The sequence below is a fragment of the Macaca fascicularis genome, chromosome 19, assembly GCF_037993035.2.
Source record: "Macaca fascicularis isolate 582-1 chromosome 19, T2T-MFA8v1.1".
Taxonomy (NCBI): Eukaryota; Metazoa; Chordata; class Mammalia; order Primates; family Cercopithecidae; genus Macaca; species Macaca fascicularis.
This window is the reverse complement of record NC_088393.1, coordinates 56,952,507-56,978,240: the sequence shown is the minus strand read 5'-3', so window position 1 is coordinate 56,978,240 and position 25,734 is coordinate 56,952,507. Positions and strand designations below refer to the sequence as shown.

At 52.9% G+C, this 25,734-nt stretch overlaps 1 protein-coding gene and 1 long non-coding RNA gene across 6 annotated transcripts; one reads left to right on the top strand and one right to left on the bottom strand.

Annotated features, from left to right (window-relative positions):
* Nucleotides 1–439: 439 nt before the first annotated feature.
* Nucleotides 440–24,923, top strand: GYS1 (glycogen synthase 1). 5 transcript variants are annotated; one of them, XM_005589837.4, is made up of 16 exons: nt 440–753; nt 2,294–2,475; nt 7,150–7,341; nt 8,454–8,639; nt 8,884–9,028; nt 11,660–11,777; nt 12,124–12,244; nt 12,889–12,995; nt 16,341–16,400; nt 16,496–16,574; nt 17,928–18,041; nt 18,316–18,442; nt 22,016–22,111; nt 22,330–22,493; nt 23,206–23,286; nt 23,435–24,923. In XM_005589837.4, exons 1-16 carry the CDS (start codon nt 636–638, stop codon nt 23,756–23,758), a joined length of 2,214 nt encoding a protein of 737 aa, XP_005589894.1. In that variant the 5' UTR covers nt 440–635; the 3' UTR covers nt 23,759–24,923. The 5 variants fall into 5 exon arrangements, 3 of the variants coding, with proteins under 3 accessions (XP_005589894.1, XP_005589897.1, XP_073880227.1); XR_012427818.1 differs by lacking the exon at nt 18,316–18,442; XM_005589840.4 differs by lacking the exon at nt 2,294–2,475.
* Nucleotides 12,118–22,903, bottom strand: LOC102134152 (uncharacterized). The gene is made up of 3 exons (XR_006694280.3): nt 22,525–22,903; nt 19,391–19,460; nt 12,118–12,256 (listed from the first exon to the last, which is right to left on the bottom strand). It is a non-coding gene; the product is annotated as an uncharacterized lncRNA (long non-coding RNA).
* Nucleotides 24,924–25,734: the final 811 nt, after the last annotated feature.

Sequence of the window (25,734 nt, the reverse complement as noted above, 5' to 3'; positions counted from 1 at the left end):
GGGCTGCGCTGGAAGACGGGTGTCCGGAACTCCTGGGTCCATTCCCGATGCCTCCTGGCTCCTCCTTCTTTTGCTCAGCCCCACCACCGCCCCGCTCAGGCTGATTGCAAAATTCTTAGCTGTTCTTTGAGTAACCACACGTCCTCCACGCTCCTTTCCTCTTTATCCCACCCTCCTCCCCCTCCCACCACTTTGAGGCCTCCAGCTTCAGATTGACAGAGCTGAAGGCCAATCGTTTCCTTAGAGCGCAGCGGCAAGCTCCGCCCCCTGGAGCTCTCAGGGCCGAGGCGGGGCCGGGACACAGCGACTCCAACCCGTTCCACCAATGAGGACACGCGGAAATCCCCGCCCCCGGGCGTGAGCCAATGGAGCTGGCTGCGGGGTCGGCCACTGCCTCCTGACGGCTGCGAGGTTTCACTGCAGGGGTGCCACTGGGCTCAGTGACGCTGCGGCCGCCTTCTGCCTAGGTCCGAAGGCTTCGGGGCGGGGGTGCGGTCTTGCAATAGGAAGCTGGGCGTCTTGCAAGCTTCCCTTCGGGCGCCAGCTACTCGGCCCCGCACCCTACCTGGTGCATTCCCTGGACACCTCCAGGGTCCCTACCTTGAGGTCCCCGGAGCCCCCTTCCTGCGCCAGCCATGCCTTTAAACCGCACTTTGTCCATGTCCTCACTGCCAGGACTGGAGGACTGGGAGGATGAATTCGACCTGGAGAACACAGTGCTCTTCGAAGTGGCCTGGGAGGTGGCCAACAAGGGTGAGCACGCCAGGCGTCGGGGCCCTTGAAGAGAAGGACAGTAGTGGATGGGGGCCCGGAACTCTGAGTTGTAGGAGGACGGGGCTACTAGGGGAACCCTTGGGACCAGGGCAAGGAGGCTGTGACTCCTGTGTCCTTGAGGGGCTGGGAGGCCGGAGGTGGGTGGGAGAGGGATGGTTAGTTTGACTTGCGATGAAAGGAGGCTGAAAGCCCGGGTTCTGGGTCCTAGGGAAGAGGGCGCTAAAATGAGACTCCTAGGTCCTGGAAGGAGGCTTCCGAGAGACTAGATACCTGGGTCCTGAACAGGGAAGGAGACGGAGGGATGGGATTTCTGTGTGCAAGCCTGGGAAGCTGCCGGGGTTTCAGACCTGTGACCCTAACAGCATAGTCTAGGGGATAAAACTCCAGATTTGAGAGAGAGCTGACTGGGAGATAGGAGGCCTGAGCGGCGGTGGGAGCACCTGAGGACCTGGCTGCTTAAGAATAAAGATGGGACGGGCTGGATACTCTAATCCTTAGATCCTAGGGTGGGAGAGGCTTGCGGGCCTGAATGCCTGGGCTTTCAAGGAGCTGAGGGCCTGAGCTATTAGTTCCTAGGAGTAGAGGAGCCTGTGGCCTGGGACACGTGCATGCTGGAATAGGGGAAGGCTGGGAAGTCCTGAGTTAGTCAGGGGCTGGGCCCTAGGATGGGAGGGGCCAGGAGCCCGCATTTCTGTGTCTTGGGCTTCCAAAAGCTGAGGTTCTGGCCTTGGAGAAGGCTGGGGCTGAAATCCCCAGGAACAAGCCAATCTCACACCTCAAAGAGCAGGCTCTGGGGGGTTGTTTTGCTGGGTCTTGGAGGGGAAAGGGACCGTGTCTCCCAGGAGGACAGGGGGCCGATGAACACACAGCCGGATATGGCCAGGGCCTGGGCTCCAGGAGGGGAGGAGGCTGGGGGCTGGGGCTCCTGGGTCTGGGATGGGGTCATGGGAGAGGCAGGGCCCTGCATGTTCGTGTCCCTAGTCAGGGAGAGGAAATTGGGAGGCAGGTCAGCAGGGTCCCTGGGGGCAGGGAATGACCATGCAGGCTTCTCTTGGGCAATGGTGAGAAGCTGAATTGGCCATGAGGAGGTCTCCCTCATGGGGTTTTGGAGTGATTTAAACCCAGCTCCTGTGAGCGGGGAACTCGAGAACCTGGGTCCAGGTAGTCCTCAGGTCTGCCATCCTTAGAACCCCAGTACCTAATTCCCTCTAACCCAGGGGTCCCAGCCCCCAGCTCCTTCTCTCTCACACCCAGAAGTCTAGCCTGAGCCCCCTCCTCCCTCAGAGTCCTGACCCCGGCCCCCTTCTCCCTTAGACCCAGGAGAACTGCCCCCCAGTCCCCCGGTTCCCTTCATCCAAGCCTCCAAGCCCTACTCCAAACTACGGGCTCCCAGTCCCCTCTTCCCCCTGAGCTAGCCATCTGGGGCCTGAGTGCCCCCTATATCCCCGGCCCACCCCACCCCAGGCCCCAGAACTATGGACCTCGGCCGGGGCCTGCCCTCACACGCTTGGGCCCACAGTGGGTGGCATCTACACGGTGCTGCAGACGAAGGCGAAGGTGACGGGGGACGAATGGGGCGACAACTACTACCTGGTGGGGCCGTACACGGAGCAGGGCGTGAGGACCCAGGTGGAACTGCTGGAGGCCCCCACCCCGGCCCTGAAGAAGACACTGGATTCCATGAACAGCAAGGGTTGCAAGGTGGGACATGGCCCAGCCCAGGGCAGAAGTGGGTGGACAGCCTGCCATCAGGGTGGGAGCCACAGACAGAGAGGGGGCAGGGTGGACAGCCCTAGCCAGAGAGCGAGGCAGGCTTGGACACAGGAAGGAGGTGTGATAGGACACCCAGACAGATGCAGGGCCTGGAAGTGGGCGGGTGGATCCCAGACATGGGCAAATGGACAGACAGATGGCAAGTATGAGACAGACTGAGACGGAGATCCAAGAGGCCAAGGTCCTCACGCACAGACAGAAAAAGAGCAAGATGGAAAGACAGCCTGGTCGACATGGCGAAACGCTGTCTCTACTAAAAATACAAAAATTAGCTGGGCATGGTGGCGCGCGCCTGTAATCCCAGCTACTCGGGAGGCTGAGGCATGAGAATCGCTTGAACCCGGGAGGCGGAGGTTGCAATGAACGGCGATTGGGCCACTGCACTCCAGCCTGGGCGACAGAGCGAGACTCTGTCTCATAAAAGAAAGCCAGTCAGCCAGGCAGAGCTGGGGAGAAGTGGGCCTGGGTTCAGGCAGGGACAGGATTCTGGAGCCTGAAGTTCAAGTTCACCCCTCCACTTGCACCTGTGTGTCGTTGGCTAATGGACATGCTAATAGCATCTACCTTCTAGAGGTGCTAGGAGGAGGAAGCAGTTAATAAGGATAAAGTGGTTAGTAGAGTTCTTGGCATGAAGTTAGCACAGTGTGTGGGCAGTGATTGTCATTGTTATTATTATGATCATCATCATTATTGTTACTAACAGCCAAGCTTGGAGAGTGAGGGGGGCAGGCCGACAAAGGGAGAAGGGTGGATGGAGCCATGGGCAAGAGTAAGAGACAGACTAGGGACAGAAGAGAGGCCGCCAGATGTTTCAGAAAGTCAGTCCTAGAAGGAGAGAGAAGCATGGAATATCGGGGAAGAGAGGAGAGGTCAGCGGACAGATCCACAGGACAGAGTCTGAGATGGGCAGATCAGGGCTTAGAGAGGAGGGGGAGTTCCAGGGCCCCAGGATGAAGAGGGAAAGAGACACACTGTTGTCCAAGGAGAAAGCCATCAGGCAGCAGGGCTGAGGGACAGACAGGTCCGGGCCGGGGACGGAGAGGCACTGTGATTCCTTCACTTATTCACAGCCTCTGGTTTGGGGTGGGGTCTAGAATCCATTCAGGCCCGACTGTGTCCCTAAGGGAACCCAGAGCAGCCCAGTCCCTTCCTGAGGGCAGCTGCTTCCCACGTGCTGGGGGCCTAAGAATATCCCCCCCAGCAAAAGGGCAGACAACAGCTGGGAGGGGGAGGGACCTCAGAGTGAGGCTCCGGGCAGGAGAAAGCCAGGTCGGCGAGGAGTGGGGCTGCTTCGCTGCTGTGGCAGCAGGCCCAGAACCAAGGCCGTAGTCTCAGGGAGGAAAGCAGCCAACTGGAGAAATGTGGCAGAGGCAGAAGTGAGACAGCAAGTCTTAGAAACATGGCAGTGGCTAGAAAAATGCAGCGTTGCCGGGCGCGGTGGCTCACGCCTGTAATCCCAGCACTTTGGGAGGCCGAGGCGGGCGGATCACGAGGTCAGGAGATGGAGACCATCCTGGCTAACATGGTGAAACCCCGTCTCTACTAAAAAATACAAAAACTTAGCCGGGTGTGGTGGCGGGTGCCTGTAGTCCCAGGTACTCAGGAGGCTGAGGCAGGAGAATGGTGTGAACCCAGGAGGCAGAGCTTGCAGTGAGCCGAGATCACGCCACTGCACTCCAGCCTGGGTGACAGAGCGAGACTCTATCTCAAAAAAAAAAAAAAAAAAGAAAAGAAAAGAAAAGAAAAATGCAGCCCTGGGGCATGGACAGAGGATGGGCTATGTTAGAAATGTGCAGCATGGCCGGGCGTGGTCACTCATGCCTGGAATCCCAGCACTTCAGGAGGCCAAGGTGGGAGGATAGCTTGAGCCCAGGAGTTTGTGACCAGCATGGGCAACATGGTGAAACTCCATCTCTACTAAAAATACAAAAAATTAGCCAGGCGTGGTGGTGCATGCCTGTGATCCCAGTTACTCAGGAGGCTGAGGTGGGAGGATGGGATGTCGAGGCTGTAATGAGCCATGATTTTTTTTTTTTTTTTTTTTTTTTTGAGATAGAGTCTCACTCTGTCGCTCAGGCTAGAGTGCAGTGGTGCAATCTCGGCTCACTGCAACCTCCACCTCCCGCGTTCAAGCGATTCTCCTGCCTCAGCCTCCCGAGTAGCTGGGACCTCAGGCGCATGCTGCCACGCCTGGTTAATTTTTTGTATTTTAGTAGAGACAGGGTTTCACCATGTTGCCCAGGCTGGTTTCAAATTCCTGAGCTCAGGCAGTCCGCTTGCCTCAAGCTCCCAAAGTGCTAGGATTACAGGCGGGAGCCACTGTGCCCTGCCCAGTGAGCCATGATTGCACCACTGCACTCAAGCCTGGGCGACCGGAGTGAGACCTTGTCAAAAAAAAAAAAAAAAAAGAAAGGAAAGGAAAGAAAGAAAAAGAAAGGAGAGACGGAGGGAGGGAAGGAAGGGAGGGAGGGAGGAAGGTGGCTGTGTACTACAAAATGGGCCTATGGATAGAGGAAAGAGGTCACAGGTAACAGATATGTGACGAAAGGAAGAGAAGCAAGGCGGCAAGGGGAAGAAAAGTGGCAGCATGAACAGTAAGAGAATAATTACAGACTGGGTGCAGTAGCTCATGCCTGTAATCCCAGCACTTTGGTAGGCCGAGGTGGGTGGATCACTTGAGACCAGGAGTTTGAGACCGGCCTGAGCAACATGGTGAAACCCTGTCCTTACAAAAAATTTAAAAATTAGCCGGGCTGTGGTACCATGTACCTGTGGTCCCAGCTATGTGGGAAGCTGCGGTGGGAGGATTGCTTGAGCCTGGGAGGTCGAAGCTTCAGTGAACCATAATTGCACCACTCCATTCCAGGCTGGAGGACAGAGCAAGACCCTGTCTCTGAAAATAAAAAAGGGCCTGGTTTGGTGACTCACACTTCTTTTTTTTTTTTTTTGAGACGGAGTCTCGCTTTGTCGCCCAGGCTGGAGTGCAGTGGCCGGATCTCAGCTCACTGCAAGCTCCGCCTCCCGGGTTCACGCCATTCTCCTGCCTCAGCCTCCCGAGTAGCTGGGACTACAGGCGCCCACCACCTCGCCCGGCTAGTTTTTTGTATTTTTAGTAGAGACGGGGTTTCACCATATTAGCCAGGATGGTCTCGATCTCCTGACCTCGTGATCCGCCCGTCTCGGCCTCCCAAAGTGCTGGGATTACAGGCTTGAGCCACCGCGCCCGGCCGACTCACACTTCTAATCCAACACTTTGGGAGGCTAAGCAGGAAAATTGCTTGAACGTAGGAGTTCACGATCAGCCTGGGCAACATAGTGAGACCCCATCTCCACAAAAAATTGAAAACTTAGCCTGGCGTGGTGGCCCACACCCATAGGAGGTGAGGTGGGGGAATTGAACCAGGGAGGTTGAGGCTGCAGTGAACCATGTTCACACCACTGCACTCCAGCCTGGGCAACAGAGCGAGACCCTGTCTCAAAACAAAAAAGAAGCATCCCATGGAAGGAATTAGCATCAGAAAGAAAAGACAGTGGGAGATGCAGATGGTTGGTAAGAGAAATGTGGCAGCAAGTACAGAAACCAGGTAGCAGGTGGGAGAAATGATTTGCAGAGTGGTCAGACAGGGCAGTGGGGGCAGAGGGACAGGACATGTGACATGTGTGGTTATAAGCAGAGAAAGGAGGCAGCGAGTGGGAGAAGGGTAGCAGTTATAGGAATTAAACAGGAATTAAACTGGGTGTGGTAGCTCATGCCTGTAATCCCAGCACTTTGGGAGGCCAAGGCGGGCGGATCACAAGGTCAGGAGATCGAGAATATCCTGGCTAACATTGTGAAACCCTGTCTCTACTAAAAATACAAAAAAAATTAGCCAGGCATGGTGGTGGGTGCCTGTAGTCCCAGCTACTTGGGAGGCTGAGGCAGGAGAATCACTTGAACCTGGGAGGCGGAGCTTGCAGTGAGCTGAGATCACGCCACTGCGCTCCAGCCTGGGCGACGGAGCGAGATTCTACCTGAAAAAAAAAAAAAGAATAAAAAAGAAATTAAAGATGAGGCTGGGCGCAGTGGCTCAAGCCTGTGATCCCAACACTTTGGGAGGCCAAGGAGGGCAGATCACTTGAGGTCAGGAGTTTGATACCAGCCTGGCCAACATGGGGAAACTCCATCTCTACTAAAAATGCAAAAAATTAGCCAGGTGTTGGGGTGGGTGCCTGTAATCCCAGCTACTTGGGAGGCTGAGGCAGGAGAATCGCTTCAACCCGGGAGGCGGAGGTTGCAGTGAGCTGAGATTGTGCCACTGCACTCCAGCCTGGGCCACAGAGCGAGACTCCATCTCAAAAAAAAAGAAAGAAAGAAAGTAAGCAGGGGGCAGGGAAAATATTGCAACAGAGATGGAAAAAATGTGTGGCAGGAATAAATCATGCAAATAGAAAAATAAAGCTAAGGCAGCAGGTGAGAAATTAGCAGCAGATACGGAAACAGAAGGTAAGGGAGCTGAGGCTTAAGTCTAGACAGCTGCCTGCAAATGGGAGAACCACAGATGCACACATATGTGAGGTTAAAGCCCTGAGCCTCCCTATGGTGCCCACCCCACCCCCTTCCAGGTGTATTTTGGGCGCTGGTTGATCGAGGGAGGCCCTCTGGTGGTGCTCCTGGATGTGGGGGCCTCAGCCTGGGCCCTGGAGCGCTGGAAGGGAGAGCTCTGGGATACCTGCAACATCGGAGTGCCGTGGTACGACCGCGAGGCCAACGATGCTGTCCTCTTTGGCTTTCTCACTACCTGGTTCCTGGGTGAGGTAGGCCCCGTCTGACACGTTCCACCCATACCTGAAACTACAATGACCATCAACCCCTCCGCCAGAGGCTGGGGTTTCTCCCTGGGCATTCTGGGAGCCATAGGGTCCTTTAATCCAAGGATTAGCCCTGGCCTTTAGGGACATGGACATCCAGGGCCCAGGCTCTACTCTCGATGCCAACTTCATTTACTCCAGTCTTCCAAGCGTAGGGATTCTAGCTCAAAGTGAGGCAGGCGGGCTTATCCGAGGAATTCTGGGAGTTGTAGTTCTCTAGTGTGATATTGCTGGGCTCAGCTCTCAGATGCTGCCCTGCATGCTTATGAATCCCCAGACTGACCTGGTTTTGACCCCCTTCTAGGTTTTAAAAGGCTCAAGAAGCTTAGTTTCCAGGCTGGATGCGGTGGCTCATGCCTGTAATCCCAGCACTTTGGGAGGCCGATGGGGGAAGATCACTTAGGCCAGGAGTGCAAGATGGCCGAACCTCGTCTCTACTAAAAATACAAAAAAAATCAGTTGGGCATGGTGGTGGGCACCTGTAATCCTAAATCCCAGCTACTTGGGAGGCTGAGACAGGATAATTGCTTGAACCTGGGAGGTGGGAATTGCAATGAGCTGAGATCGTGTCATGGCGCTCCCGCCTGGGCGACAGAGAGAAAAAAAAAGCTTAATTTCCCATGCCCTGGGACAAATAATTCAGGAACTGGCTGCTCCTGTGGCATTCTGGGAGTTGTAGTCCTTTTGCCAGTGTTGGGTGCAGACAGCATACCCTTGAGACAAGGGGTCTTTAGGGACTATGTCCAGGACCCGGGGACGTGAAAACTTCAGTCTTTCCAATCTTACCCTGCCAGGACTTAGAAGGCTGGCCAAAAGATCCTCAGTTCTTGTCAACCCCTGGAGGGGCAATTACTTGAGCCCAGGAGTTCAAGACCAGCCTGGGGTGGCTCAGGGATTTACAGGTCCCCATCCTGTCAGGATTGCTGCAGTGGGCCGCCGCCCACTCTGTGCAGTAGTGGTGACAGATTGCCTCTCCCCGAGTGCTTGTCCCTATTGGGGGTTGCCAATTCTCTTCCCGACACTCGTGGAGACAGCAGCCCTGTCCCTGTTGCCCACAGTTCCTCGCGCAGAGTGAGGAGAAGCCACACGTGGTTGCTCACTTCCATGAGTGGTTGGCAGGCATTGGACTCTGCCTGTGTCGTGCCCGGCGACTGCCTGTAGCAACCATCTTCACCACCCATGCCACGCTGCTGGGGCGCTACCTGTGTGCCGGTGCTGTGGACTTCTACAACAACCTGGAGAACGTGAGCTGGGACCGTGGCAGATGGGGGACTACGAGTATGCCAGGGAAACCCAAAGCTCCAGGGGGCCCAAGGGGATGGCGCCCCCTCTTCTCCCAGGATCCAGGAGTCCAAGTCCTCAGACCCTTCCTACCTCAGACCCAATAATCCAGCCCCAGGCACCAATTTATCTTAGGACCCCAGTGTCTGGACCTCCAGACTCTTCTCCCCAGTCCTTCTAACCTGAATGCTGTCCCCTCCCACCCAGTTCAACGTGGACAAGGAAGCAGGGGAGAGGCAGATCTATCACCGCTACTGCATGGAAAGGGCGGCAGCCCACTGTGCTCACGTCTTCACTACTGTGTCCCAGATCACCGCCATCGAGGCACAGCACTTGCTCAAGAGGAAACCAGGTAGGGGCTGGGCTGAAGTCCCCAGACACGAATGAGGTAGGCAGCTGTCTATGCCAAAGCCAGTTGCTCGTCATCCCAAGAAACCCACTGTAAGTTAAAATAGCATAAACCGAAAATGTATTTTGGCTGGGCATGGTGGCTTATACCTGTAATCCCAGCACTTTGAGAGGCCAAGGCAGGAGGATCACTTGAGCCCGGAAATTTGAGACCAGCCTGGGCAACATGGCAAATCCCTGGCTAAAAAATTTGCCAGACATTGTGGTGTGTGCCTGTATCCCTACCGACTCAGGAGGCTGAGGTGGGAGAATTGCTTGAGCCTAGGAGGTCAAGGGTGCAGTGAGCTGTGATCGTGCCATTGCATGATTTGGGTGGCCCAGAGAGACCTTGTCACAGCCTGGGTGACACAGTGAGACCCTATCTCAAAAAACAAAAAAAATGCATTTAATATACCTAACCTAGTGAACATCATAGCTTAGGCTAGTATACCTTAAATGTACCCAGAACACGTTATGTTAGCCGACAACTGGGCAAAATCATCCAATACAAACCTATTTTATTTTATTTTTATTTATTTATTTATTTATTTATTTATTTATTTATTTATTTTTGAGACAGAGTCTCACTCTGTCGCCCAGGCTGGAGTGCAGTGGCACTATCTCGGCTCACTGCAAGCTCCGCCTCCCAGGTTCATGCCATTCTCCTGCCTCAGCCTCCCGAGTAGCTGGGACTACAGGCACCCGCCTGGCTAATTTTAATACAAACCTATTTTATAATAAAGTGTTGAATAGGCCGGGCACAGTGGCTCACAGCTGTAATCCTAACACTTTGGGAGGCCGAGGCGGGCAGATGGGGAGGTCAGGAGATCGAGACCAGCCTGGCCAACATGGCGAAACTCCATCTCTACTAAAAATACAAAAATTAGCTGGGTGTGGTGGTAGGCGCCTGTAATCCCAGCTACTCGGGAGGCTGAGGCAGGATAATCGCTTGAACATGGGAGGCAGAGGTTGCAGCGGGCTGAGATCACACCACTGCACTCCAGCCTGGACGACAGAACGAGACGCCATCTCAAAAAATGAAGTGTTGAATATCTCATCAAAATCCAAAATTGGACACGTGGATGTGTGTAACTTTCACACCATCATAAAGTTGAAAAATCATAACTTGGCTGGGTGCGGTGGCTTACATCTGTAATCCCAGCACTTTGGGAGGCTGAGGTGGGCAGGTCACCTGAGATCGTGTGCTCAAGACCAGCCTGGCCAATGAGGTGAAACCCCGTCTCTACCAAAAATACAAAAATTAGCTGGGCATGGTGGCTGGCACCTGTAATCCCAGCTACCCAGCTACTCGGGAGGCTGAGGCAGGAGAATCTCTTGAACCCAAGACGTGGAGGTCGCAGTGAGCCAAGATTGTGCCACTGCACTCCAGCCTAGGCAACAAGAGCGCAACTCTGTCTCAAAAAAGAAAAGAAAAATCATAACTTGGACCATCCTAAGTCCTAAGTTGGGGACCATCAGTTACCATTATTTTCCTAAAGAATACAGAACTACAGCTCCCAGAAGGCTGTGGGGGTCGTGACCTGTATTTGAGGCCCTCTGACTATATACTCTGGAGGCTAATGGGAGGTATAATTTCTTTCATGTTAATTTCAGATATGATAAAATTCTATAATTGGCTAATGTAGATTGGTCTTATGAAAGGGAATGGAAGATCAGTGGACTTTGTTTTTGAAAAAGGTAAGGTCGGAACTGGGCATTCTTCCCAGCCCTTGGTATCCCTTCTCAGTGAGTATAAGGTGAGAACTACAACTCCCAGAAAGCCTTTGACTGGTTAGCTCCATATGTTCCCAGAACTTTGCCCGAGGAGCTGACAGGGGTTGTAGTTTTTCGTTGATATACTTTAATTTCTGTGAGGAGAAGAAATGGTTGGGTCCTTGTAAGAAGCTTGGAAGTAGAGGATATATCCTAGGAGAAGCAGGACTTTGGGGATGTTTAATCATTTCCATCTCAGGGTGGACTAAGGGGAAACAAAAGAACTACAACTTTCCCGGAATCACCAGTGTGGATCAGATCCCTGGAAGCCATTTGCAGGAGCCGAGGAGACTTATACTTGTGCTTGTGAACCTATGCAAGTAATATTAGGCAAGAAGGCATCTCGGAGTCAGGGTACGTGTGTCACCAAGGGAACTGACCAGGCATGGTGGTTCACACCTGTAATCCCAGCACTTTAGGAGACCAAGGCAGGAAGACTGTTTGAAGCCAGGAGTTTGAGACCAGCCTGGGCAACATGATAAGACGCCATCACTACAAAAGCTAATAAATAAATTAGCCGGGTGTGGTAGTACACGCCTGTAGTCCCAGCTACTTGGGAGGCTGAGGTGGGAGGATTGCTTGACCCCAGGAGGTCGGGGATGCTATGAGCTGTGATTGTGCCACTCACTGCTCTTCAGCCTGAGCGACAGAGAGAAACCCTGTCTCCAAAAAAAAAAAAAAAGGCAGGAGGGGGGACCTCATAGGAACGCTATTGAAACAAAGAAATTGCAAAAGGCAAACAAACGGTGTTTTCTTCATGTATTCATTCAACCACAACATTGAATGAACAAATAAAACATGGGACCCTCACCCCCAATCCCAGATATTGTGACCCCCAATGGGCTGAATGTGAAGAAGTTTTCTGCCATGCATGAGTTCCAGAACCTCCATGCTCAGAGCAAGGCTCGAATCCAGGAGTTTGTGCGGGGCCATTTTTATGGGTACGTGGGGCATATACCTAGGTCTTAAGAGAGGAGGGCATTGGGAGCCTAACCATCTAGGTCTGGGGGAGGGAGGGGGCAGCTGGGGGCCCAGACTCCTGGGTCTGAGGGATGGGGCACCTGGGTATTCGGCCTCCTTAGTTCTTGAGCGCCGGAACAATGGGCTGAGGATTAAAGGAAAGCCCCATCTGAAGAGAAAAACTACAACTTCCAGGAGGCCCCATGATGCCTCTGTATTACCTAAGACATCCTCTGCCCCCACCCATAGCTTCTGGGATTTGTAGTTTTGAGGCCAGGGCTAGCGGGTGAGGGCTTTGGGCTTTACCATGCCTTGTGGGTTCTTTAGGCATCTGGACTTCAACTTGGACAAGACCTTGTACTTCTTTATCGCCGGCCGCTATGAGTTCTCCAACAAGGGTGCCGATGTCTTCCTGGAGGCCTTGGCCCGGCTCAACTATCTGCTCAGAGTGAGGCCTGGGCTATGAGGGGACAGAGGGAGGGCAAGCAAAGCAGTTTATAACTGGGGAGAACAGCCAAGCGCAGTGGCTCACGCCTGTAATCCCAACACTTTGGGAGGCCATGGCAGGAGGATCACTTGAGCCCAGGAGATGGAGACCAGCCTGGGCAACTCTACAAAACCCAGTAGAGGTTTTGAAACCCCATCTCTACAAAAAATACAAAAATTAAATTAGCCAGGCATGGTGGGTCACACCTGTAGTCCCAGCTACTAGGGAGGGTTAACGGGAACGGGGAGGATCACGTGAGCCCGGGAGGCGGAGGTTGCAGTGAGCTGAGATCACACCACTACACTCCAGCCTGGTCGACAGAAAAAGAACGCTGTCTCAAAAACAAACAAACAAACAAAACAAAAAATAACAGAGAGAATAGAAACCCAGGAAGATGGGGGTAGGAAAGCCCCTGCGTGTGTTGGGGTGCCGCGAGGGGAGTATAGAGACCCAGAAAGAAGGGCAGAGTCCAAGCGGCGACTGTCCTATAATTCTCCTTGACAGGAAGGGGTATGGCAGGATCCCAGCAGTCTTGGCAGAAAGGCTGGCTGGTCCCAGGCTTCCCCGACATGATCCTGGCCTCCCCCTGCTTTCTTTCTGTGCAGGTGAATGGCAGCGAGCAGACAGTGGTTGCCTTCTTCATCATGCCGGCGCGGACCAACAATTTCAACGTGGAAACCCTCAAAGGCCAAGCCGTGCGCAAACAGCTTTGGTCAGCAGCCCTCACTCCAGACCCCGGCCCAGCCCACTCCCAGCTGTGTACTTTGGGTCCTGTGTTTCTCCTAGAGTCTCAGCCTCTGTGTACTTTGGGTCCTGTGTTTCTCCTAGAGTCTCAGCCTTTTTTTTTTTTTTTTTCGTTTTGAGACACTCACTCTGTCGCTCAGGCTGGAGTGCAGTGGCGCGATCTTGGCTCACTGCAACCTCCACCTCCCGGATTCAAGCAATTCTCCTGCCTCAGCCTCCCAAGTAGCTGGGACTACAGGCACCCACTACCACACCTGGCTCTTTTTTTTTTTTTTTTTTTGAGACAGAGTCTCCCTCTGTCACCCACGCTGGAGTGTACTGGCACGATCTTGGCTCACTGCAACCTCCGCCTCCTGGGTTCAAGCAGTTCTTCTGCCTAAACCTCTCGAGTAGCTGGGACTACAGGTGTACGCCACCATGCCTGGCTAATTTTTGTATTTTCAGTAGAGACGGGGTTTCACCATGTTGGCCAGGCTGGTCTCAAACTCCTGACCTTGTGATCCGCCTGCCTCGGCCTCCCAAAGTGCTGGGATTACAGGCATGAGCCACTGTACCCGGACCTCTTTTATTTTTTTTTTTTCTTTTGAGATGGAGTCTTGCTCTGTCGCCCAGGCTGAAGTGCAATGGCGCGATCTCAACTCACTGCAACCTCCGCCTCCCGGGTTCAAGTGGTTTTCCTGCCTCAGCCTCTCGAGTAGCTGAGTGCCACCACACCTGGCTAACTTTTTGTTTTTATTAGAGATGGGGTTTCACTATGTTAGCCAGGCTGGTCTTGAACTCCTGACTTCAGGTGATCCACCTGCCTGGCCGAGGAATCCTCCCTGGGATTCCAGACGTGAGCCACTTAGCTTTTTTTTTGTATTTTTAGTAGAGACGGGATTTCACCATGTTGGCCAGGCTGATCTCCAACACCTGACCTCAGGTGATCCAGCCATCTCGGCCTCCCAAAGTCCTGGGATTCCAGGTGTGAGCCACCATGCCTCCCTTTTTTTTGTATTTTTGGTAGAGACGGGGTTTCACCATGTTGGCCAGGCTGATCTCGAACACCTGACCTCAGGTGATCCAGCCGCCTTGGCATCCCAAAGTGCTGGGATTACAGGGGTGAGCCACTGCGCCAGGCTTAGTTTCTTTTTCTTTTCTCTGAGTTTTTTTTGTTTTTTGTTTTTTGTTTTTTTGAGATTCTGTCTCAAAAAAGTTTCTGTCGCCCAGGCTAGAGTGCAGTGGTGTGATCTCGGCTCACTACAACCTCCGCCTCCCAGCGAACCTCAGTTTCTTCATCTGTAAAACCGTTCATTCATTAGCAGCAGATACTGAGTATCTACTATGTGCTGACTAATTTTTATATTTTTAGTACCAATGAGATTTCACCATGTTGACCAGGCTGGTCTCGAACTCCTGACCTCAAGTGATCCACCCTCAGGTATTCCAGGTCCTGGGAATACAGCTGTGAACCAGAAAGATAAGATCCCTTTCCTCATGGAGCTTGTATTCTAGAAAATCCTGTAGACGGAATATACTTTCGGGCAAAAATAAAGCAGAACTGGAATATGAGACGGGGTTGTCAGGACAGGCCACACTGAGAAAGTGTTATTGGGCAGAGACGAGGAAAGGTGGCGAGGGAGAAAACCCTGTGGGTATCTGGGGAACAGTAAATGCAAAGCCCTAAGGCATGATTGAGACACGGTGGGTAGGCCCATGGGGCTGGAGCAGCATGTCACATAGAGAAGGGGTAGAAAGTGAGGCAGGATGGTAGGGCGCTCCTGTAGTCCCAGCTACCTGGGAGGCTAAGGCAAGAGGATCATTTCAGCCCTGGAGGTTGAGGCTGTAGTGAGGCATGATTGCGCCACTGCGCTCCAGCCTAGGCGACAGAGTGAGACTCTGTCTCAAAAATAGAAAAAAGAAGTTAGGCGTGGTGGCTCACACCTGTAATCCCAGCACTTTGGGAGGCTGAGGTGGGTGGATCACCTGAGGTCAGAAATTTGAGACCAGCCTGACCGACATGGTGAAAGCCTGTCTTTACTAAAAATACAAAAATTAGCTGGGCATGGTGATACGCATCTGTAGTCCTAGCTACTCAGGAGGCTGAGGCAGGAGACTCGCTCAAACCTGGGAGGCAGAGGTTGCAGCGAGCCAGGATCGCGCCAATACACTCCAGCATGGGTGACAGCCAGACTCGGTCTCAAAAAAAAAAAAAAAAAAAGTGGAGGCTGGGCGTGGTGACTCACAATCCCAGCACTTTGGGAGGCTGAGGCGGGCACATCATTTGGAGGTCAGGAGTTCAAGATCAGCCTGGTCAACATGGTGAAATCCCATCAGTACTAAAAATATAAAAATTAGCCAGACATGGTGGCGCACGCTTGTAATTGCAGCTACTAAGGAGGCTGAGACAGGAGAATTTCTGGAACCTAGAAAGTGGCTGAGGTTGCGCCAGCCTGGGCAACAGAGCGAGACTCTGTCTCAAAAGAAAAAAAAAGAAAAACAAACGAGGCCAGAGCTATGGGAGGATTTTAAGTAGAAGAGTGACCGTGGGGTGTCATGTGACACTGCTAGTTTTACTTGTGTGCCTAAATGGTCCTTTTTCAGAATCTTACTTTCTTTTCGTATAAAATGGGGCTTAGCATTGCCATCTGCAGGACAAGTACAAGTCCTAATAATAGTTGACGTTTCTGGAAGGCTTGCTATGTGTACTTTTTCACATGACATCATTGGGTCCTCATTGCAAACCTCTGAGGTTGATTCTATTTTCATCCTTATCTGAAAAATGAGTCACTGCAGTCAGAGAGGGAAGGCCACCTGTCCCTGACCACACAGCTGATGTCAGGCACGTGGGATCTAAGCCTTCCAGGGCCTGCCCCCTGGGTCCCCATCCTCCAGCTTGGAGGCCCCGGGGCACGGCTTCCCTGCTCACACCTCAGTTTCCTTGCTACCCTAGAAACCTAAGAGTAGCCCGGCACGGTGGCTCACGCCTGTAATCCCAGCACTTTGGGAGGCCGAGGTGGCCAATTACCAGTCAGGGGTCAGGAGTTCGACACCAGACTGGCCAACATGGTGAAACCCCATCTCTACTAAAAATACAAAAATTAGCCAGGCATGGTGGCACATGCCTGTAATCCCAGCTACTTGGGAGGCTGAGGCAGGAGAATCACTTGAACTCAGAAGGCAGAGGTTGCAGTGAGCTGAGATCACGCCATGGTACTCCAGCCTGGGCGACGAGCCAAACTCTGTCTCAAAATAAACAAACAAACAAACTAAAGAAGCCTAATAGTAAATGGCAGCTGGTGTGTATGTGACCCTGTTGCTCTGCTTCCTCCAGGGACACGGCCAACACGGTGAAGGAGAAGTTCGGGAGGAAGCTTTATGAATCCTTACTGGTGTGAGTGCCCTGCCCTCAGCCCTGTGCCCTCCTAGGCCCTGACTAAGCCCTCTCATCACTCTGTTCTCACACGCATGCCCCTGCTTGCCTTGCAGTGGGAGCCTTCCTGACATGAACAAGATGCTGGATAAGGAAGACTTCACTATGATGAAGAGAGCCATCTTTGCAACGCAGGTATGGATTGGACCTCTGTGCAGAGAGATGGCAGTTCCCGGCAGCCCCAGCGGCAGCTTGCCACGCCAGCTCAGACCCCAGAGATTGCCGGGAGTGCTGCTTTCTCCTGCAGCCCTTTATTAAGGGATCTATTCTGAGATCCACAGAAGGGCATGTGCTGACTGGTACAACTTCACCTACGGAGGCACAACATGGTGAAATCCCATCTCTACTAAAAATACAAAAATTAGCCGGGTATGGTGGTGGGTACCTGTAATCCCAGGTACTTGGGAGGCTGAGGCAGGAGTATCGCCTGAACCTGGGAGGCGGAGGTTTCAGTGAGCCGAGGTGGCGCCACTGCACTCCAGCCTGGGCGACAGAGCGAGACTCTGTCTCAAAATAAATAAATACAATAAAAATAAATAAATAAGCTTCCCTTTGCTCACTGACCCCAGAGTCCCAGAAAAGCCACACCTCCCAGCAACCCCCGTGGCAGAATAAGCCACAGAAAACAGCCCACCCTAAGTGCCTCCCTAAGTGAAGTTGTACCAGTGAAGTGCAGTGGTGCGATCTCGGCTCACTGCAAGCTCCGCCTCCCGGGTTCCCGCCATTCTCCTGCCTCAGCCTCCTGAGTAGCTGGGACTACAGGCGCCCACCACCATGCCTGGCTATTTTTTTTTGTATTTTTAGTAGAGACAGGGTTTCACTGTGTTAGCCATGATGGTCTTGATCTCCTGACCTTGTCGTCCTCCTGCCTCAACCTCCCAAAGTGCTGGGATTACAGGCGTGAGCCACTGCGCCTGGCGATTGGAGGTGAAATTCGTAAGGAAACTACAACTCCCAGCAGCCTCCAAAGCTTGCTGCCATATTGGTACAGTCTCCACCCCCATTGACTGGGGATAGTTATAATTTTTTGGGGTTTCTTTAATGATAGAGCCCAGAGTACATAACAAGATAGCTACAACTCCTCATAGTGCTTGGAGATAAGGGAGTTGCTAACGCTGGCACTGCCTCAAAGACAGCTGGGAATTGTAGTTCTTTTTTTTTATTTTATTTTATTGAGACGGAGTTTTGCTCTGTCTCCCAGGCTGGAGTGCAGTGGCACAATCTCAGCTCACTGCAAGCTCTGCCTCCAGGGTTCACGCCATTCTCCTGCCTCAGCCTCCCGAGTAGCTGGGACTACAGGTGCCCGCCACCACGCCCGGCTATTTTTTGTATTTTTAGGGGTTTTACTAGAGCCTGGTGGATCCACAACTCCTAGTAATCACTTGGGTTTGCTGCTCCTTGGCTTCCCCGGGGTCAGCATGGCTCATGGGGAAGTAGGGAGTTCTCTGTCCCTTCCATGACCCTCTACCCTTCTTGTGGCTCCTACAGCGGCAGTCTTTCCCCCCTGTGTGCACCCACAATATGCTGGATGACTCCTCAGACCCCATCCTGACCACCATCCGCCGAATCGGCCTCTTCAATAGCAGTGCCGACAGGGTGAAGGTGAGGGCGTTTGGTCAGGGCTGGGTTGGGCACGGCAGAGGGAAGGGGTTGGGTCCTGGGTCTCACATACTCCATTCCCCCATACGTTTTATCAAATGCATTGCTGTGGTTAGAAGGAACCCTGGCTTCAAACAGACCTGGATTTGAACACTGGTCCTGCCAAACACATGCTGTGTGATGCTAGACAAGCTTTTTACCCTCTCTGGGCCACCTTGGGATCTCAGGGCTTAGCTAAACAAGGCGCCTGGGCTGAGCCCTTCTTTTTCACTACCAGGTGATTTTCCACCCGGAGTTCCTCTCCTCCACAAGCCCCCTGCTCCCGGTGGACTATGAGGAGTTTGTCCGTGGCTGTCACCTTGGGGTCTTCCCATCCTACTATGAGCCTTGGGGCTATACGCCGGGTGAGTGTAGTGGGCAGGGGACAGCGTGGTCATGGCGTCCTAGTCAGAGCTAGCATGTCCTGGGGCAAGGCACTGGCCTTCTCTGAGCCTGTTGCCTTCTTGGCAAAACAGGAACAATGGTAATCATCTGTTCTGCTACAGTGCCTGCTTTTGTGACACAATAGCTCATGTATTGAGAAACTAGAAGACTGGATTTTGAGGACTAGTTAGTGTCAAATGGATATCACAGGTCACACTGATTTGTCCCAGTGCATGGGCATTTGGCCCCCCAAATAGCAGCAATGAAATGCACAATTCACAAACACAGCTGAGTGTGGCCAAGTCTCCTCGCAAGACATTCCCAGTGCCCATCGACTCTACCTTCCTCTTGTTGGTTCACATTAGCCAGTGTTTTTAAAGCTAAATAAGGCCGGGCGTGGTGGCTCACGCCTGTAATCTTAACACCTGGGGAGGCCGAGATGGGCAGATCACAAGATCAGGAGTTTGAAATCAGCCTGGCCAATATGGTGAAAGCCTGTCTGTACTAAAAATACAAAAATTAGCCAGGTGCGGTGGTGCGCACCTGTAGTCCCAGCTACTCGGGAGGCTGAGGCAGAGAATTGCTTGAACTTGGGAGGTGGAGGTTGCAGTGAGCTGAGATCACGCCACTGTGCTCCAGCAGTGCAGTGCTCTGGGCGACAGAGCGAGACTCCATCTCAAAAATAAATAAATAAATAAATGAAAGCTAAATAAGTGCCGTTTCCTAATTAGTAATTTAACAAGTCTTGCAAACTGTGCTGGCATGATAATTAGGAGTCATGTGGTCAGCCCTAATTCCCTTTTTCCCATAGGGCTTGTTTTATAGATAGATAGATTGATAGATAGTATTAGTCTGTTTTTACACTGCTATATATAAAAAAACATCCAAGACTGGGTAATTTATCATGGAAAGAGGTGTAATTGACTCACAGTTCCACATGGCTGGGGAAGCCTCGGGAAACTCAGTCGTGGCAGAAGGGGAAGCAGGGAGCTTCTTCACCTGGCGGCAGGAAAGAAAAGTATGTGAGGGGGCGGGAAAAACGAACGTTTATAAAACCATGAGATCTTGTGAGAATTCACCCACTAGCATGAGAACAGCAGGGGGGGAAACCACCCCCGTAATCCAATCATTTCCCTCCCTCGACACGTGGGGTTACATTTCAAGATAAAATTTGGTGGGGGGGGGGGGAACACAGAGTCAAACTATATCATAAATATATATTTAACACTTTTTACTATTTGTTTGTGTTTTTTTTTTTTTTTTTTTTTTTTTGAGACGGAGTCTTGCTCTGTCCCCCAGGCTGGAGTGCAGTGGCGCGATCTCGGCTCACTGCAAGCTCTGCCTCCCGGGTTCACGCCATTCTCCTGGCTCAGCCTCCCGAGTGGCTGGGACTACAGGCGCCCGCCATCTCGCCCGGCTAGTTTTTTGTGTTTTTAGTGGAGACGGGGTTTCACCGTGTTAGCCAGGATGGTCTCGATCTCCTGACCTTGTGATCCGCCCGCCTCGGCCTCCCAAAGTGCTGGGATTACAGGCTTGAGCCACCGCGCCCGGCCTTGTTTGTGTTTTGAGATGGGGGTATTACTATGTTGCCCAGACTCACCTGGAACTCCTAGGTTCAGGTGATGCTCCTGCCTCAGCCTCTTGAGTGTCTGTTTTCCTCATTACAGGTGCACCCCGCCATGCCTCACAGACCTATTATATTTAGTGCCTATTTTTGCAGTTTACAGAGGTTTTTAGAAACACTTAAATAAGAATTCTAGATCAAGCCAGGCATGGTGGCTCACGCCTATAATCACAGCACTTTGGGAGGCCGAGGTGGGACGATCACTTGAGGACAGGAGTTTGAGACCAGCATGGCCACCATGGTGAAACCCTATCTCTACTAAAAATACAAAAGTTAACTGGGCATGGTGGCAGGCACCTGTAATGCCAGCCTCTCAGGAGGTTGAGATGGGAGAATCGTTTGAACCCCAGAGGCAGAGGTTGCAGTGAGCCGAGATCGTGCCACCGCACTCCAGCCTGGGCGACAGAGTCAGACCCTGTCTAAAATAATAATAATTATTATTATAATTATAGGTCAGGAGCAGTGGCTCACACCTATAATCCTAGCACCTTGGAAGGCTGAGGTGAGAGGATAACTTGAACCCAGGAGTTCAAGACCAGTCCGGACAACATGGTGAGACCCTGTCTCTATAAAAGATTTTTTTTTTCTTTTGAGACAGAATCTTGCTCTATCGCCAGGCTGGAGTGCAGTGGCACAATCTTGGCTCACTGCAACCTCCGCCTCCCAGGTTCAAGTGATTCTGCTTTAGCCTCCGGAGTAGCTGGGACTATAGGCAGGTGCCACCACACCCAGCTAATTTTTGTATTTTTAGTAGACACAGGGTTTCACCATGTTGGCCAGGATGTTTTTTTTTTCTTCTTGACCTCGTGATCCACCCGCCTCGGCCTCCTAAAGTGCTGGGATTACAGGCATGAGCCACCGTGCCTGGCCTTTTTTTTTTTTCTTTCTTTTTTTTTTTTAGCCAGCAGTAGTGTTGTGTGTTTGTAGTCCCAACTACTTGGGTGGCTGAGGTGGGAGAATTGCTTGAGCTTAGGAGGTCAAGGCTGCAGTGAGCTGTGATCAAGCCACTGTCCTCCAGCTTGGGTGATAAAGTGACACTTTGTCTTAAGAAAAAAAAAAAAAAAATAGCATTGGGCCAGGCGCACTAGCTCACGCCTATAATCTCACCACTTTCGGAAGCTGAGATGAGCGGATCACCTAAGGTCAGGAGTTCGAGACCAGCCTGACCAACATGGTGAAACCCCGTCTCTACTAAAAATGCAATAATTAACTGGGCATGGTGGTGGGCGCCTGTAGTCCCAGCTACTCAGGTGACTAAGGCACGAGAATCGCTTGAACCCGGGAGGTGAAGGTTGCAGTGAGCCGAGATTGTGCTACTGCACTACAGTTTGGGTGACAGAGTGAGACCCTGTCTCAAAAGGAAAAAAAAAAGGCATAAAAATCCATCAAAAAATTATAATACATTCCTTGGACTATTTCTCAAGGTCGTTAAAGGTATTAAACAAGACGCAGTAGATGCCCTGTACACAGGGATACCAATAATGAGAGACCTTGTCTTACCCCCCATCAAAATAGACTAAGTCTGTACAAGATACTGGCACAAGAAAGGATCGTACAGGTTGTGAACAGTTAAGTAGTTAACAGATGGACCTTGGCCCAATCCTACAGCTTGTGAGAGTTAAGTCAAATGGACATCGGGACGCTCAATGAATTAGCATCCTTATCTCCCAACTATAGACTTTCTCGCATCCCGAATCCTTGGAGCAGAGCAAGTAATTCTCTCTTCTGAGCTTCTTAGCGTCCCGTCTGAGAAATAGGGAAATGCACAGCTTGGTTGTGGGGGCTCAGCGACGCTCCGCACAGCGACGCTCCGCACAGCGCCTGGCACTTGGTACAGGCGCCGGTAGAGGGCGCTGTTGAGGCGTCTATTGCGATTAAGACGGTAGGAGATGGGGGAAGCTAAGTGGGTCTCTTTCCTGCCTTCCCGCAGCTGAGTGCACGGTTATGGGCATCCCCAGTATCTCCACCAATCTCTCCGGCTTCGGCTGCTTCATGGAGGAACACATCGCAGACCCCTCAGCTTACGGTCAGCGCCCAGGCCCCTGAGGATTCCAGAAGGGGGCTTGAGAGCCGGGACTCCTGGATCCTGGGAAGGAGGAGCTTGCACCCTTGGGGACCAGGGGCACCAGGAAATGGGGGGGCTCTCGGGTCCCTGGGAGAGGAGGGGCCCTGGTGCCACAGAGTCCTGGAGACAATGAAGATCTCCCCAGGACGTTTTCTGAACCCAGGTCCTGGCCTCCGCAGGTATCTACATTCTCGACCGGCGGTTCCGCAGCCTGGATGATTCCTGCTCGCAGCTCACCTCCTTCCTCTACAGCTTCTGTCAGCAGAGCCGGCGGCAGCGTATCATCCAGCGGAACCGCACGGAGCGCCTCTCCGACCTTCTGGACTGGAAATACCTAGGCCGGGTAGGACCCCCCCCGCCCCGCCACTTCCTACCCTCTTCTGGGGAATCAGCCGCTCCTGGCTCTGGGTCTTTGGTGCAGGGTGAAGGGTCTCATCCTACTTGTAACAGTTGCTGTCCCTTTAAGCAATGAACCAGGCCGATCGCGGTGGTGGCTCATCCCTGTAATCCCAGCATTTTGGGAGGCCTAACAGGGAGGATCGCTTGAGCTCAGGAGTTAAGAGACCATCCTGGGCAACATTTTCTTTCTACTAAAAATTTAAAAAAAAATCAGCCGAGTGTGGTGGTGCGTGCCTGTAGTCCCAGCTACTGGGGAGGCTGAGGTGGTAGAGTCTCTTGAGCCCTGGAGGTTGAGGCTGCAGTGAGCCTTGATCAACCCCACTGCACTCCATCCTAGGGTAACAGAGCAAGACCCTGTTTAAAAAGAAAAAAAGAACATTGGTCAGGCATTCTCATTTGCATAAAGGTATGGCCAAAGAGGTGCCTGACTTGAGAATTCGGCCCCTGTTTGAGGGGTGTGGCTTAGAAACTATCCATTCATAGATCTGCTTATTTACATAAGGGGTGGAGTCAGATGGATTATTTGCATGGGGCAGGCCCAATGGTGCAGCAGGGTATGCTCATCTGCATAAAGGGTATGGCCAGGAGCCCCATCATCTGCCTGGGGGTGGGGCCTGGCTCTCACATCCTCTGCCCCCTCCCCTCCTTTCCCCTAGTACTATATGTCTGCGCGCCACATGGCGCTGTCCAAGGCCTTTCCAGAGCACTTCACCTACGAGCCCAGCGAGGCAGATGCGGTGAGTGGACGCTGGATTTCTGCTTAGCCAGGAGCTAAAGGGCTGGGGTTCCCTCCTGGAATGGGAAGGCCTAGAGGTGGCTGGATGCCTGGGTGGGACTGCGAGGTCCTCAGCTCACCCTGGTTTGCACCCATATTCCCGTATGCAGGCCCAAGGGTACCGCTACCCACGGCCGGCCTCGGTGCCACCGTCGCCCTCGCTGTCACGACACTCCAGCCCGCACCAGAGCGAGGATGAGGAGGATCCCCGGAACGGGCCTCTGGAGGAAGACAGCGAGCGCTACGATGAGGACGAGGAGGCCGCCAAGGACCGGCGCAACATTCGTGCACCAGAGTGGCCGCGCCGAGCGTCCTGCACCTCCTCCACCAGTGGGAGCAAGCGCAACTCTGTGGACACGGCCACCTCCAGCTCGCTCAGCACCCCCAGCGAGCCCCTCAGCCCCACCAGCTCCCTGGGCGAGGAGCGTAACTAAGTCCCCCCCACCACACTCCCTGCCTGTCCTGCCTCCCTGCTCCAGAGAGAGGATGCAGAGGGGGGCTGCTCCTAAACCCCTGCTCCAGATCCGCACTGGGTGTGGCCCCGCAGTGCCCCCCCTCAGTCCGCCAAACACTCCAGCCCCTCCAGCTCCACTTTCCAAGTTCCTGCACTCCAGAATCCACAAAGCCGTGCCTTTCTCTGATTCCAGAGTGCATAATCCGCGCCCTGGAATCCCCTGGGCCTGGACCGCTTCCCAGAGGCCAGGAATCTGCCATTACTCTGCGGTGGTGCCAGAGGTTTTAGGAAACCTGGCATGGTGCTTTCAGGTCTGGGGCTCCTAGAGTCCCTGTGAGGCTTGCAAATTCTACAGCACACAGAGCAGGCCACGCTCGGGCTGGGCATGCGGGCCACCAAGTGCTGGAAACCACATGGTGTCCCTGCGAATGGGGCAATCAAGTCCAGAGCCGGGGCACTTTTCAGAGTTTGAAGGTAACTGAGAGCAGATGGTCCTCCATTTCAACTCCAGAACTGGGGCTCTGGGATGGGCTCATATTCTAGCCCTCCCCGGCATGTCAGAGCCAGGCTCTGCCTGGAGGATCCCTCCATCCGGCTCCTGTCATCCTCTACGCTTTGGCCAAGCCAGAGGTGGCAGAACCACTTGGCCGCTCATTCCTTCTGGAGGACACACAGTCTCGGTCCAGATGCCTTCCTGCCTTTCTGGCCTTTTCTGGACCAGATCCTACTCCTCCTTTCTTTATCTGAGATCTCCCTCCAGGGAATCTGCCTGCAGAGGACAGAGCTGGCTGTCTACCCCCACCCCTAACCTGGCTTATTCCCAACCGCTCAGCCCACTGTGAAACCACTAGGTTCTAGATCCTGGCTTCTAGATCTGGAACCTTACCACGTTGCTGCATACTAGTCCCTTTCCCATGATCCGGAACTGAGGTCACTGGGTTCTAGAACCCCCACATTTACCTCGAGGCTCTTCCATCCCCAAACTGTGCCCTGCCTTCAGCTTTGGTGAAAAGGAGGGACCCTCATGTGTGCTGTGCTGTGTCTGCACCGCTTGGTTTGCAGTTGGGAGGGGAGGGCAGGAGGGGTGTGATTGGAGTGTGTCCGGAGATGAGATGAAAAAAATACACCTATATTTAAGAATCCCAGGTGTGGTCAGACATGAATACTTGGGCCTGGGTCTGACGTCCCCCCAACGCTACCCCTTCCCTGGTCTGAGCTCATCCTCCTATTCTAGAGATTTGGATTTTGCTGTTCTAAAATTCCAGTGTCATTCACGGAAGGTACCTCTGATTGCTTACTTGGGCCTTGATTTGCAAGTGGCAAAAATTTGGCTTAAGACATCTTTGGGGCCGGGCGCGGTGGCTCAAGCCTGTAATCCCAGCACTTTGGGAGGCCGAGGCGGGTGGATCACGAGGTCAGGAGATCGAGACCATCCTGGCTAACCCGGTGAAACCCCGTCTCTACTAAAAATACAAAAAACTAGCCGGGCGTGGTGGCGGGCGCCTGTAGTCCCAGCTACTCGGAGGCTGAGGCAGGAGAATGGCGTGAACCTGGGAGGCGGAGCTTGCAGTGAGCCTAGATGGCGCCACTGCACTCCAGCCTGGGTGACACAGCGCGAGACTCCGTCTCAAAAAAAAAAAAAAAAAAGACATCTTTGGCATAAAGGGGCTATGTGACTGGGAGGAAGATCTATAGGACAGCTGTGAACCTTGTGTAGCTTTTTTTTTTTTTTTTTTTTTTTGAGACAGAGTCTCGCTCTGTCACCAGCCTGGAATACAGTGGAGAGCAATCTCGGCTCACTGTAACCTCCGCCTCCTGGGTTTAAGCAGTTCTCCTGCCTTAGCCCCCTGAGTAGCTGGAACTACAGGAGCACGCCACTACACTGGGCTAATTTTTGTATTTTTAGTAGAGGCAGGATTTGACCATGTTGGCCAGGCTGTTCTCCAAACTCCTAAG

Bases quoted from the DNA above. Each gene is read 5' to 3' on its own strand.
- GYS1 (XM_005589837.4), top strand. From the start codon at position 636: ATGCCTTTAAACCGCACTTTGTCCATGTCCTCACTGCCAGGACTGGAG. The intron at 9,029-11,659 runs GTAGGGGCTGGG...CCCCAATCCCAG, and splicing joins CTTGCTCAAGAGGAAACCAG to ATATTGTGACCCCCAATGGG. The intron at 16,401-16,495 runs GTGAGTGCCCTG...CTTGCCTTGCAG, and splicing joins CTTTATGAATCCTTACTGGT to TGGGAGCCTTCCTGACATGA.